The sequence below is a fragment of the Buteo buteo genome, unplaced genomic scaffold (assembly GCF_964188355.1).
Source record: "Buteo buteo unplaced genomic scaffold, bButBut1.hap1.1 HAP1_SCAFFOLD_227, whole genome shotgun sequence".
In the NCBI taxonomy this organism is placed as follows: domain Eukaryota; kingdom Metazoa; phylum Chordata; class Aves; order Accipitriformes; family Accipitridae; genus Buteo; species Buteo buteo.
This window is the reverse complement of record NW_027439391.1, coordinates 2,450-15,062: the sequence shown is the minus strand read 5'-3', so window position 1 is coordinate 15,062 and position 12,613 is coordinate 2,450. Positions and strand designations below refer to the sequence as shown.

At 52.3% G+C, this 12,613-nt stretch overlaps 1 protein-coding gene across 1 annotated transcript; it reads right to left on the bottom strand.

The window, feature by feature from the left end:
* Positions 1-11,295: 11,295 nt before the first annotated feature.
* Positions 11,296-12,352, bottom strand: LOC142028268 (olfactory receptor 14C36-like). The gene has a single exon (XM_075022225.1). It carries the CDS (start codon positions 12,350-12,352, stop codon positions 11,396-11,398), a length of 957 nt encoding a protein of 318 aa, XP_074878326.1. The 3' UTR covers positions 11,296-11,395.
* Between the last annotated feature and the right edge of the window lie 261 nt (positions 12,353-12,613).

The following is a 12,613-nucleotide window of genomic DNA, read 5'->3' as shown; positions in this document are numbered from 1 at the left end:
GGGAGCCCCATAGATCTGGGGAAATGCCGTCGGATATGTGTTGCCCCATAGATCCTACGACACACTGGTGGTTTAGGGGCACCCTATAGGCCCTGGGAGTCACTATCGAATTCGGGGTGCTCCATACATCCTGGGACACATCAGCGGTTTTGTGGACCCCCTTAGAAGTGGGGAGATGCTGGCAGCTTCAGGAAACTCCATAGATCTGGGGAGATGATGGCGGTTTCAGGGAGCCCCATAGATCTGGGGAGATGCTGGCAGTTTCAGGGAGCCCCACAGAGCTGGGGTCACCCCATAGATCCTACAAGACACTGGCCGTTTAGGGGGACCCCATAGGCCTTGCCAGTCACTATCATATTCAGGGTGCCCCATAGATGCTGGGAGACATCGGCCATTTTGAGGACCCCATAGATATGGGGAGATGATGGTGGTTTCAAGACATTCCATAGATATGGGGAGATGCTGGCAGTTTCAGGGAGCCCCATAGATCTAGGGAGATGCTGGCAGTTTCAAGGCGGCCCGTAAATCTGGGGAGATGCTGGTAGTTTCAAGGTGCCCCGTAGATCTGGGGAGACACTGGCAGTTTCAAGGAGCCTCATAGACCTGGGGAAATGCTGTCAGATTTGGGGTGCCCCATAGATCCTACGAGACATTGGCGGTTTTGGGGCACCCTATAGGTCCTGGTAGTCACTATCATATTCAGGGTGCCTCATAGATCCTGGGACACATCGGCCGTTTTGAGGAGCCCCATAGATCTGGGCATATGATCGTGGTTTCGAGGAGCCCCATAGATCTGGGGAGATGCCTGCAGTTTCAGGGAGCCCCGTAGATCTGGGGAGATGCTGGCAGTTTCAGGGAGCCCCATAGATCTGGGAAGATGCTGGCGGTTTCGAGGAGCCCCATAGATCTGGGGAGAAGCTGGCAGTTTCAGGGAACTCCATACATCTGGGAAGGTGCTGGTAGTTTCGAGGTGCTCCATAAATCTGTAACAGTTGGTCAGAAAATCAGCATTGTCTCAACATTGTCATCAGGAACATGAACAGTACATTACCTGACAATGGCCTGTTTGGAGCGCAGCGGCCGGTCCCAAGGACGGATTGTGCAGTACAAGGTTCCTGGAAGGTACCTGACTGGAACCGTTAGTGATAGCCGCATAGCTACTGTCAAAAAGGATGAATTGCCACTGTTCGGATAACACCGATGAAGAAATCATGAACTTTAGACGAACTTTGCTTCATTATAATACCAAAACACACCTCCTGGTTGAAGGCTACCCGCCTCCAAGACTAACCACGCCTCGGACACTGACCTGTGTGATAGCCTCGCTTGAGAAGGGTGGAGATATGATAATTGTATTCTGAGAAGGGTGGAGACTCCTGAGGCAGAGGTGGAGCAAGGTGTGTTACTAAGCATAAAAGATGACTTGTGAACAACGGAAGTTGGAAGCTTCCCCACCAAGGACCACGATGATCGACGACGCAGCATCAGCTGGACCTGGGACCGTTAGGACGTCGTGAGATCAGCGGTGGTAGCTATAACCCCTCTTTCTCCTCTCTCTAAACTTTACTTTTCTCCTTTCTTTCACCCACCTCTAACTATCGCGTGCCTCCCCACAGGCAATGCAATAAAGTTTTACTGTGTGATTACTGCCATCCCCTATGGTGTTGGTCACCTTAATTTTGCACTTTCGAGATCGTAGCAAACGGACCATCACGAGTCCACCGAGTGGACCGTGACAAAGGCTTAAAGGAAAATGTTGCACAGTGACTTGACTTGTCAGGGTGTTTGGCACGTTAATGAGCCCTCTGGTGCTGACTTCCTGAACTGCAGATCCTGAAAGACTGAAGAAGCCCCTAGAGAATTAAAGTCAGCAGCAAACCTGCAAGTTTCCGAGCATGTTAGTGGGCTCCAGTGAGGGTCATCCCTGAAAAGGCCATGGAGCGAATGACCAGAAAGGGGACCACCCCTGGGGGCTGGTGAAGCAGGAAGTCAGAGGCACTGCTTAGAGGTGGAATAATCAAATGTACAATTTGTCTGTGAAAACCCTTGATGTGTTTCACCAAGCAGGACAGTCAAGCCCTGACCCCCATCCTCTGGGAAAGGGGTCTCATTACCTCCTGGGATGCTTGGGGATCTTCCAAGGAGCAGTGGGGGTACACAATGCCGAGTGCAGGACAGGATCCACAGAGGGTGGGTGAGGAGGCAACAATGCCATGGGACTATAAGAACCTGGTGTCTTCTCATGGGCCTCAGTGGACGAGACAGCAGCCAGGGTGGAGAGGATAAGGGTCTCAATTGTGTTGGCTGGTGGTGATCTCACCTGCTGCAATGCCCTCAGTCATCCCCATTGCAGGCTGTCCTACACTGTCCTATGCCTGTGCTGGTTTCCCCGCAGACATTAGCTACGTCCCCTTTTCCCCAACGCACTCGGGCCTTGGGATCTCCCAAGCCATACTGATGCCCTTCTGTCCTTACTGGTTGTTGCTTCAAACACACAGCTGTGGTTAAGCAAGGGTTGGCCAAGGCCTGTGAGTTGCCCACAACCTGTCTGCCTTCTTCTAATACCCTGATCATGCTCCTCTCACACCCAAGCTATCACAGCCTGACACTTGCTTGAATCTTCTATTTCTCTCTGTATTCCAGCCCTGAAATACATGTCCTGCTTCTGCCACCGCAAAATCAAAACTCAACTTATTTCACTTCAGCAGGATGCCCCGCTACCCCTGTGTCCTGGTTTCAGCTGGGATAGAGTTAACTGTCTTCCTAGTAGCTGGTACAGTGCTATGTTTTGAGTTCAGTATGCGAAGAATGTTGATAACACTGATGTTTTCAGTTGTGGCTCAGTAGTGTTTAGACTAAAGTCAAGGATTTTTCAGCTTCTCATGCCCAGCCAGCGAGAAAGCTGGAGGGACACAAGAAGTTGGCACAGACACAGCCAGGGCACCTGACCCAAACTGGCCAACAAGTTATTCTACACCACGTGACGTCCCACCTAATATAGGAACTGGGAAGTGGGGGAGGGAATCGCCGCTCGGAGACTGGCTGGGTGTCGGTCTGCGGGTGGTGAGCAATTGCACTGCACATCATTTGTACATTCCAATCCTTTATTACTACTCTTGTTCTTTTATTGGTGTTATCATTATCATTATCAATATTAGTTTCTTCTTTTCTGTTCTATTAAACCGTTCTTACCTCAACCCACGAGTTTTACTTCTTTTCCTGATTTTCTCCCCCATCCCACTGGATGGGGGGGGAGTTAGAGAGCGGCTGCATGGTGCTTAATTGCTGGCTGGGGTTAAAACACGACACAGGCCTACCCCTGATGATCAGGTAGGGAGGCCAGTTCTACCACGCCCGTGCCGGCAGGGAGGCGAGGTCTACCCCGCACTTGCCGGCAGGGAGGCTTGCCTACCCAGTCCACATGGGTAGGGAGGCCAGGTCAACCCTGCCCTTGAGGTAGGGAGGACAGGTCTACCCTGTCCGTGGCATTAGGGAGGCCTGTTCGACCTCGGCCACATGGTTAGGAAGGCCAGGTATACCCCGCCATTGCCAGTAGGGAGGCCAGGTCTACCCAGTCCATGCAGTTACGGAGGCCATCTCTACCCCGCACTTGCCATTAGGGAGGGCTGCTCTACCCCACCTGTGCGGGTAGGGAGGCCACGTCTATGCCGTTCACGCAGTTACGGAGGCCAGGTCTACCCCACTGATGCCATTCGGGAGGCCAGGTCTACCCCACCTGCGCAGGTAGGGAGACCATGTGTACCCCACCGGCGCCCTAGGGATGCCAGGTCTACCCCAACCACGCGTTTAGGGAGGCCTGGTCTACCCCACCGGCACTGTTCGGGAGGCCAGATCTAGCCCTACCCACATGATCAGGGAGACCACGTCTACCCCACCCTTGCTGTTAGGGAAGCCTGGTCTACCCTGCTTGCGCAGGTTGGGAGGCCAGGTCTACCCCGCCCTAGCTGTTATGCAGGCCAGGTCTTCCCACTGTGCTTGGCCATGGAGGCCACTTCTACCTTGCCCTTGCCGGTACCGAGGCCCGGTCTACCCCGCCCGCGTGGTTATAGAGACCAGGACTCCCTAACCCTGCGGATGGGGTAGATCTGGCCGACCGACCGGCACCGGTTGGGTATACCTGGCCTCCCAGCCCACGTAGGCCGGGTAGTCCAGGGCTCCCTAACTGTGTGGGCGGGGTAGACCTGGCCTCTTTAACCACGCGGGTGGGGTAGAGCTGGCCTTTCTAACTGCGCAGGCAGGGTAAACATGGCCTCCCTACCGGTGCCAGTGGAGTAGGCCAGGCCTCCTTAAATGCGCGAGCGGCATAGACCTGGCCTCGTGAATGGAGCCGGTGGGGTAGACCAGGCCTTCCCTAACCACACGGGCGGGGTAGACCTGGTCTGCCTAACCGTGTGGGTGGGGTAGACCTGGGCTCCCGAAAAGCACCAGTGGGTTATACAAGGCCTTCCTAACTCCAAGGCTGTGATTGCAGGTAGGCAAAAGCACTGTGAAGGTGGCTACAATGCTGAGAAAATATTTGGTTTGTTTGATGAAGCAGAAAGGCCAAGGCCTGATCTCCAGGCCCTGGCAAGACAGATTCTGTCCCTCACAGAGGAGTCAGGGCTCTTCCTGGGGCCAGCAGGATGTGAGGGTGAGCAATGCCAAGTGTAGGAAAACTGTACAGGGCATCCTGGTTTCCCCAAGCAGGGGTGAGGAAGAAACTAAGTCCAGAGCCTCAAAACAAGTTTTGCCTGGTAGGCCTCAGTGGCAGAAGCTACTGTCAAATCCAAGGTGACAAATCCCTTGGACCTGTTTGGCCCTTCAGCCTTGCCAGAGCACTTGGCCATCTCTACTGCAGGCTGTCATAACCTGTCCCATGCCTTACCTCCTTCCCTTCGGGCTGTTGATGTCCATCTTGCTTTCCCACCTAGCTCTCACCCCAGCATTTCTGTTCCTTCACGGATGTCTCTCCAGCCTGGCTGGATTTTCCTTGAAACACAAGGCCATGGGCTGATCTGGTCTCTCTCTGGGTGACCTCTTGCACCACAAGGCTACCCTTTGAGTGACATTTCTTTCTCAACACATCCAGTCTGAACCTTCCGAGCTGCACTTTGCGCAGGTTTCCTTCTCTTCCCACTACCAAGAAAAGCTCCATCATCTCTCAAGCCACCCTTCAAGCAGGTGCACTCTACTACTATAGTGCCTTGAGCCTTCACTTCTCTGGGCTGAAGAAGGCCAAGTCCCTCAGCCTCTCCAAAGAGGCCCCATCCTGGCAGATGTCCTCTGGGACCACTCCAGTTCTTCCCCACTCCTCCAGACCAGGGAAGAACCCCACATGCAGACACACTAGTCCAGATGTGGCCACATCTCATTGAGGAATGAGAACACCCTTGCCTGGGTGGCCATGCCTCTCCTAATACAGCCCTGAATGCAGTTGGCCTTATTCACTGTTTGTAGTGTTTGCTCTATCAAATGGCATTTGAAATGATACTGCACAGAGGCTGCGTGCCTTTCTTACTGGGGACATAAGAATCCAGAACCTCTGGGTACAGAGCAACCAACAAGCCATGTGCCTCCTGCTGGCTACCAGATTCTCCGGCAGAAGTGATGTCATAGTCGGCATGCCAGCCATGTGTCTGCTGATGGCCAATGACCCCAAGAGAGTGGAGATTCCAAGGACCTCACACTCACCTTCATGATCATGTGCCTCCTACTGGCCTATGAGCTTCTCAGACAGAATTTGTGTCGGAGTGATAGCCCAACCCATCAGCCTTCTTGTGGCATGTCAGATGACCAGACAGAAGTAACCTCACCACGATCTTCCAAGCCACGTGCCTGCTGCTGTCCCGTCATATAATCAGGCAGAAGAGGTGTGAGAACCCATATCCGAGCCCTCGCCCTGGGCGGGCCTACCAGGTACTTGGGGAAAGGGATTCTCACAATCAACACGCTGTTGCTGGCCTGTCAGAGGCACTGGCAGATGTGAGCGTAAAAGCACATATCCCAGCCATGAGTCAAGGGCTGACCTATCAGCTCCTTCAGAAAGAAGTGACCTCACAGTCCCTTTCCCAGCCATGTTCCTGCTGCTGGCCTATCAACTCCAAGGACAGAAGGGACCTCCCAGCCACCTTCCCAGCCTTGTGCCTCGTGCTGTCCCATGAGATCCTGAGGCACAGCTGACCTCACCATAGCATTCCCACCCATCTCCTCCTTGTGGCCTCTGAGCTCATCAGACACAGGTCACCTCACATTCCTCTCCCAATGCCATGCGACCGTTCTGGGATCTCCTGATCCCTGCCCTGGTCCCACGGGGCCAGACAGCTTAAGTGAGGTTGAGCAGATGTGACCAAGATGAGGGCAGGAGAGCGTGGAAAAGACAGCTTCAGGGATTCGGTGTTCAGGTTGGAGCTTAGGGATTAGAGCTCACCTTTTTAGGGATGGGGATTAGGCAAAGGCTTAGGGAGAGAGTTTGGTGTTCTGCTGAGGTTCCCTGGCTAGTGTTTAAGGTGCAGGTTGGCATGGTGGGTTAGGGTTTTGTTTAGGGCTGGGGTGAGGGCTAGGATTAAGGCCAACATGTTAATACTAGGGGTAGAGGCTAGAGGCTCGGGTGAGAAACCGGGTAAGTGTAAGGGTAAGGGTTTATAGGTTTGGGATATGGCTTAGATGTAAGCTTTGAGGTTAGGGATAGCCTAAGCACAGCTAGGTTAGTAACAGTGGATTATTGTCATGGGGAGGAGGAGTATTTAGGCGTAGGGTTAGGGCTTAAGGTTACTTGTTAGAGAGAGTGTAAAGGCTTAACAGGAATGTTTTCACAGTCAGTGTTTTCACAGCAACATCCCCTTAACCCATTTTACCTCTTCAAAATCTTTTGTGTCTGTTGGTCAAGGCCCTCTTCCCTCCCCCAAATCTCCCATTTCTTTTCATCACGCTCCTCCTGACCTCCTCAAATGTGTCATCTTGTTGAGGGCAGCTTCCTGATGACCTTCATGACCTCAGAGTATCTCTCTCCCTGTTGCTGCTGACCAGTGAGAAGTGAACTCACAGCCACCATCCAAGGGGACATACTGTCTGCTGTGCTTGAGAGGCCTCTTCACAGCCTTCCCAGCAGCACTGGAGGAAGGTGATGCCCTGCACCACCCCCGAGGTTCCCTGCCTGCAAGCCCACTCGTACATCCGAAGGTTTCCTGCATCACTTGTCCCACACGGCTGCTTCAGTTACCACAGGGCAGCTTGGATGCCGTGGCAACCTCTGTGCGGACAACTGAATCAAGTCCAGAATGTAACTTTTAGAAAAATGTGGAAGCCTATGCAGAAAAAGAAACCTATGTAATAGCAGAAAAAGTCTTCATTTCCAGCTTTTCATTATCTTTTATGAAATTTTGCTAATCATGAAGGGATGCTGCTAGTGTCTGGCTTCTCAGAGGACTTTGTGCCATTGATGGAATTTGATCCTGATCGTCCAGCCAACTTCCCATGCACTGCATCGTCCACATGTCAACAATCTGCTCTAAGGAGACTATGAGAAACCACATCCAAGGACTTGCAAAAGTCCAGGTACACAGCATGCCCTTCTTTCCCCTCCCACATGGGTTCAGCAATCCTTTTCTTGTCCTTCAAGCAATGGAGATGGCTGCAAGAGCATTTTCCCTGTCACCTTGCCAGGGACTGAGGTGAAGGTGGTCAACCTGTAACACTTCCAATCCTCCTTTTTGCCCTTCTTGAAGATGGGTTTGAGATTTGCCTTTTCTGAGGATCTTGGAACATCCCTCATTTCTCTCTTCCCATTCCAAGATGTTTGAGAGAGGACTCTTGATGACACCAGCCAGCTCCACCAGCACCTCTCTGCTGCGTCACACACTAAAACCTGTCTTCATATCCCACATTTGCAGGGAAGTGCCCAGGACACCACACATGCCAGTCCAGGTCCTCTGGGCTGGTTCAAAAGAGAACCAGAAGCGATTTCTTCCTGCAGGCCTACAACTCCCATGGACTCTCTGTGCAGTTCACAGCTTCCCTGAGCATTTTTCTCAGTGTCTCCATTCCCCAACCTTTCTAGTCCACAGGCTGTAGATGAGAGGATTGAACAGGGATGTGAGGATGGTGTAGATAAGGGGCTTTGTCAACCTCTCTCAGGAGAGTTCTTCTGGGCATCACGCACTCAAAGATGAGGGTGTCATAGAAAAGAGTGGCACTAGTGAGGCGGCAGGAGCAGGTGGAGAAGTCTTTCTGCCTGCCCGCTCCGGATGGGAGACGTTCCTCAAGGTGGCAGCTCTGATGCACACAGGATGACCATGTGAACTGGAAGGGGAGGATGGGATCTAAAAAGCAGGTCATGACAGCAAAGAGCATGAGTGTCACAGTGCCAGTGTGTGAAAGATCCAGCAATGGGGTGAAATCACAGAAGAAGTGGTCCACTCCACTGGGGCCACAGAACGGTATCTGGGTCATGACTGAAATGATTACTGTAGCTGACAGAAATCCCCCTAGCAAAGGAGACAGACCTGGCAGTTCCTGAGTCTTGTAGAGAGCAGGGGGTGGCACACAGCCCGGTACTGATCGTAGGATGTCGTCACCAGCAGTAAACACTCTGTACATGCAAAAGGACATGAGGTCCTTACAGCTCCAGTGCCTCGTTGCCTCCTCACCCACCCTCCACAGAGCCTGTTCATGAACCTGGAGACTTCCTGGGGTTGCTGACAAAAGACCTTTTCTGTTTCCTCTCCCTGAGCAAGCAGTTTGCAACTTGCAACACAAGGTCACTCTTGCTGACTCCTGCTCTCATCCTAAATGACAAAAGCTAGTCCAACCTGTTGTCTGTCACATAGAGGACCCCAACAAATGCAAGCTTCCCCTTGATACAGGGAGCATAGTCCTCATGCTCCCTGCTGCTCCCTGGGCAGAGCCTGTATCCCTCCATTGCAGCACCACAGCTCAGCAATGCCCTTAGTCATCCTCATTGCAGGCTGTCCTACGTCTTTGCTGATTTCCCGGCAGACTTTAGCTGTGTCCCCTTTTCCCCACCACACTTGGACTCTGGGATCTCCCAAGCCAGACTGATGCCCTTCTGTCTTTACTGGCTGTTGCTTCAAACACAAAGCTGTGGTTAAGCAAGGATTGGTCAAGGCCTGTGAGTTGCCCACAACCTGTCTTCTTGCACCCAAATTATCACAGCCCCACTCTTGCTTGAAACTTCTGCCACCTCAAAATCAAAACTCAACTTATTTCACTTCAGCAGGATGCCCCACTACCCCTGCCACCACTTCCAGTCTGCTATTAAAGATGCGCACTGCTGTGTTGCATATATTTATGTTTTGGAAGGTCAATGCTTTTTTTTCTCTTTTCCTTTTTTTTGCTTTTTTTTTTTTTTTTTTTTTTAATAGATACTGATACACCTGGGGAAATCACAAAAAAACCTACTGAAGAATTCTTGATATGGTCAGGGCTGTATGTATGGGGGCACATATAAATCATCCCTGCACCTGATGTGAATTATTTTTGTGGTCAGGGAGACCCCGAGAGCTCTCCCTAATTTGAAAGTATGAAGGGGAAGGAAGGGCAGCGTCATTCGGGCTGGAAGGGACCTCAGGAGGTTTTTGGAAAAATCTCCTGCACAAAGCAGGGCCAGACCAGATTACTCAGGGTTTTATCCAAAGACACCTTAGTCACTTTCTGGGATAGAGCTGGCACAAACTTCCTGGGAAAGAGCTTCCAGTGTTTGACTATCCTCATGTTGGAAATTTATTTCTCTATAAGTGCACTAACCCCCTTCTTTCAGCCCATTGCCTCTTGTCCTTGTGTCTTGTACCATGGACACGAGCCTGACTCAGTCTTCCTGGGAACACTGCAATGCTGCTACATGTTTTGCCCAAGATCTTCCTTTCTCCAGGCTGGACAAGCCCAGCTCCCTCAGCCTCTCCTCACAGGTAAAGTCTTCCTGCCTTGGACCATTATGGGAGCCCTTTGCTAAAGTGGCTCCAGCTTGCATACATCTTTCCTATATTGGGATCTGAAATCTGGACACAGTGTTCTGTAGAATCTCTTCCCTCACTCACCTGCTCATGGTCCTGTTCATATAGCCCAGAGTGCTCCCGTCCTCCCTTGCTTCCAAGGCACATGGCTGCGTCCTGTCCATCTCGCTGTCCAGCAAGACCTTTCCAAAAGCCCTCCTTCCAGACAGACCCCTGCCCTGCTGCAGCCTTGTTCCACATAGGGCTTTGCAGAAAGCTCTGCTCCAGGGTCTGCTGAAGGAGAGAGGCTGGGCAGGGCTGTCTGTTCCCCCAAACCAGCCCTTGGACCACCAGGAAGATGGAGATGGCCTCACAGCAAAATTCACCTGTCAAGCTGGGGAGACAAGCAAGTGCTGGAAATGGCCAATGAGAGACATTGAGAGTGACAAAGATGCTGAGCCACCCTCGCTGTCTGTCCACACCACCAAGGCCACAGACCAGCCTTCTCTCTCCTGCACCTGCATGTCTTCCATGCTTTCTACAAGCCCTGACTCTGCAACACAAACCCCCGGTGTGAGTCCTTGCCCTGCATGGTCACACACTACAAGCTATACCCTGGTATTTTTCTCTCCCTGGCACTTTCCAGCCCAGCCCAGCTCCCCCTAAACTCTTCTCACTGCCCCCGACCTCCCTCCACCTTCCCTGCCCTCTCCCCAGTACAGACCAGTCTGTCATGGCCCCACAGCAGTGCCCACCACAGGGTGCTGCAGAACTCTGGGCACTCACCCCACAGCCCCAGACACTCTGAAGTGCACAACAGCTCCTCTAGAGTGGAGAGGGGTGAGTCCCAGGGGGGCATCCATGGCACAAGGCCTGAGGAGATCCCCTTGTATGATAGAAATGCTGCAATGGAGGCCAGCTCTGTCACACAGGTGCCCACTGCCTGTCCTTGACTGCGGCCACAGGTCTGCCACACAGCAGGACTCTAACCATGCTTGAAGAGCACTCAGGCCTTCCACCAACCAAAGGGTTCAGAAGGAAAGCATGGAAGTGGGAAGAGAGCAGCTCGGGAAAGACCAAGCACTGGTGCTCTAAGGCAGTGCTGCTGTGCCAGTATTCTTTTCTTCTTCCCCTCTGCACACAGGCACTGCTCCCTGCAGCTGCGGAGAAGGTCTTGGAGGAAGGATCTCAGAAAAACAAGTCACTGCAGGGCCCTTTATTTTGGTTAAATACACAGAGGGAATGGGTCCTCATTTGCACAACCTGCGGGACACACAAAATCTGGATAGAGTGTGAATTAGAAACCAGAGGAAGAAACTTATCTGAATGCTTTCCACAAAGAAAAGTAAAACAAAGCAAAAAGAGTAATCAAAAACCACACTCAAAACACCAAAATCACCATAAAAACCCACCAGAAGACATGCTGGGCTTGTAATGAGATATGAGTCCTATGCAAAAGACAACATGCAGTTCATTTCTTCTGAACAGTATCCAGTGATTAGTTTTCTCAGGGCATCCTTGATCTCATGGTTTCTCATGCTGTAGATGAGGGGGTTCAAGGCTGGAGGCACCACTGAGTACAGAACTGCAACCAGCAGGTCCAGGGTTGGCGAGGAGATGGAGGGGGGCTTCAGGTCCGCAAACATGCCAGTGCTTAGAAACAAGGAGACCACGGCGAGGTGAGGGAGGCAGGTGGAAAAGGCTTTGTGCCGTCCCTGCTCAGAGGGGATCCTCAGCACAGCCCTGAAGATCTGCCCATAGGACAGCACAATGAAAACAAAACACCCAAATGCAAAACAGACACTAACTACAAGTACCCCAACCTCCCGGAGGTAGGCACCTGAGCAGGTAAGCTTGAGGATCTGGGGGATCTCACAGAAGAACTGGTCCACAGCATTGCCTTGGCAGAGGGGTAGTGAAAATGTATTGGCAGTGTGCAGCACAGCATAGAGGAAACCAGTGCCCCAGGCAGCTGCTGCCATGTGGACACAAGCTCTGCTGCCCAGGAGGGTCCCGTAGTGCAGGGGTTTGCAGATGGCAACGTAGCGGTCATAGGCCATGACTGTGAGAATAAAGTACTCTGCTGAGATCAAAAAGATGAACAGAAAGAACTGTGCAGCACATCCTGCATAGGAAATGGCCCTGGTGTCCCAGAGGGAGTTGGCCATGGCTTTGGGGACAGTGGTGGAGATGGTGCCCAGGTCAAGGAGGGAGAGGTTGAGGAGGAAGAAGTACATGGGTGTGTGGAGGCTGAGGTCACAGGCTACAGCGGTGATGATGAGGCCATTGGCCAGGAGGGCAGCCAGGTAGATGGCCAGGAAGAGCCAGAAGTGCAAGAGCTGCAGCTCCCTCGTGTCTGCAAATGCCAGGAGGAGGAACTGGGTGATGGAGCTGCTGTTGGACATCTGCTGCCTCTGGGTGTGGAGCACTGAACAGGGAGGCAAGTACAGTGACAAGTTAGGACATTAGTCTCTGAAAAAAATCAAAGCCATTTCTCATACTACATGTTCACCACATTTTTTCCATCTCAATGAGATCTCTGTTCAGCTCTGTGGATGGAGCTCTGGTTAGGGCTGGCTGCGTGTGTCGTAAGGAGCAGGGCCTCTGCCCATTGGCTGCCAAGGAGTCAGCCCTGCTTTGCAGCAGTGAGTTTCTGGCAATCGTGT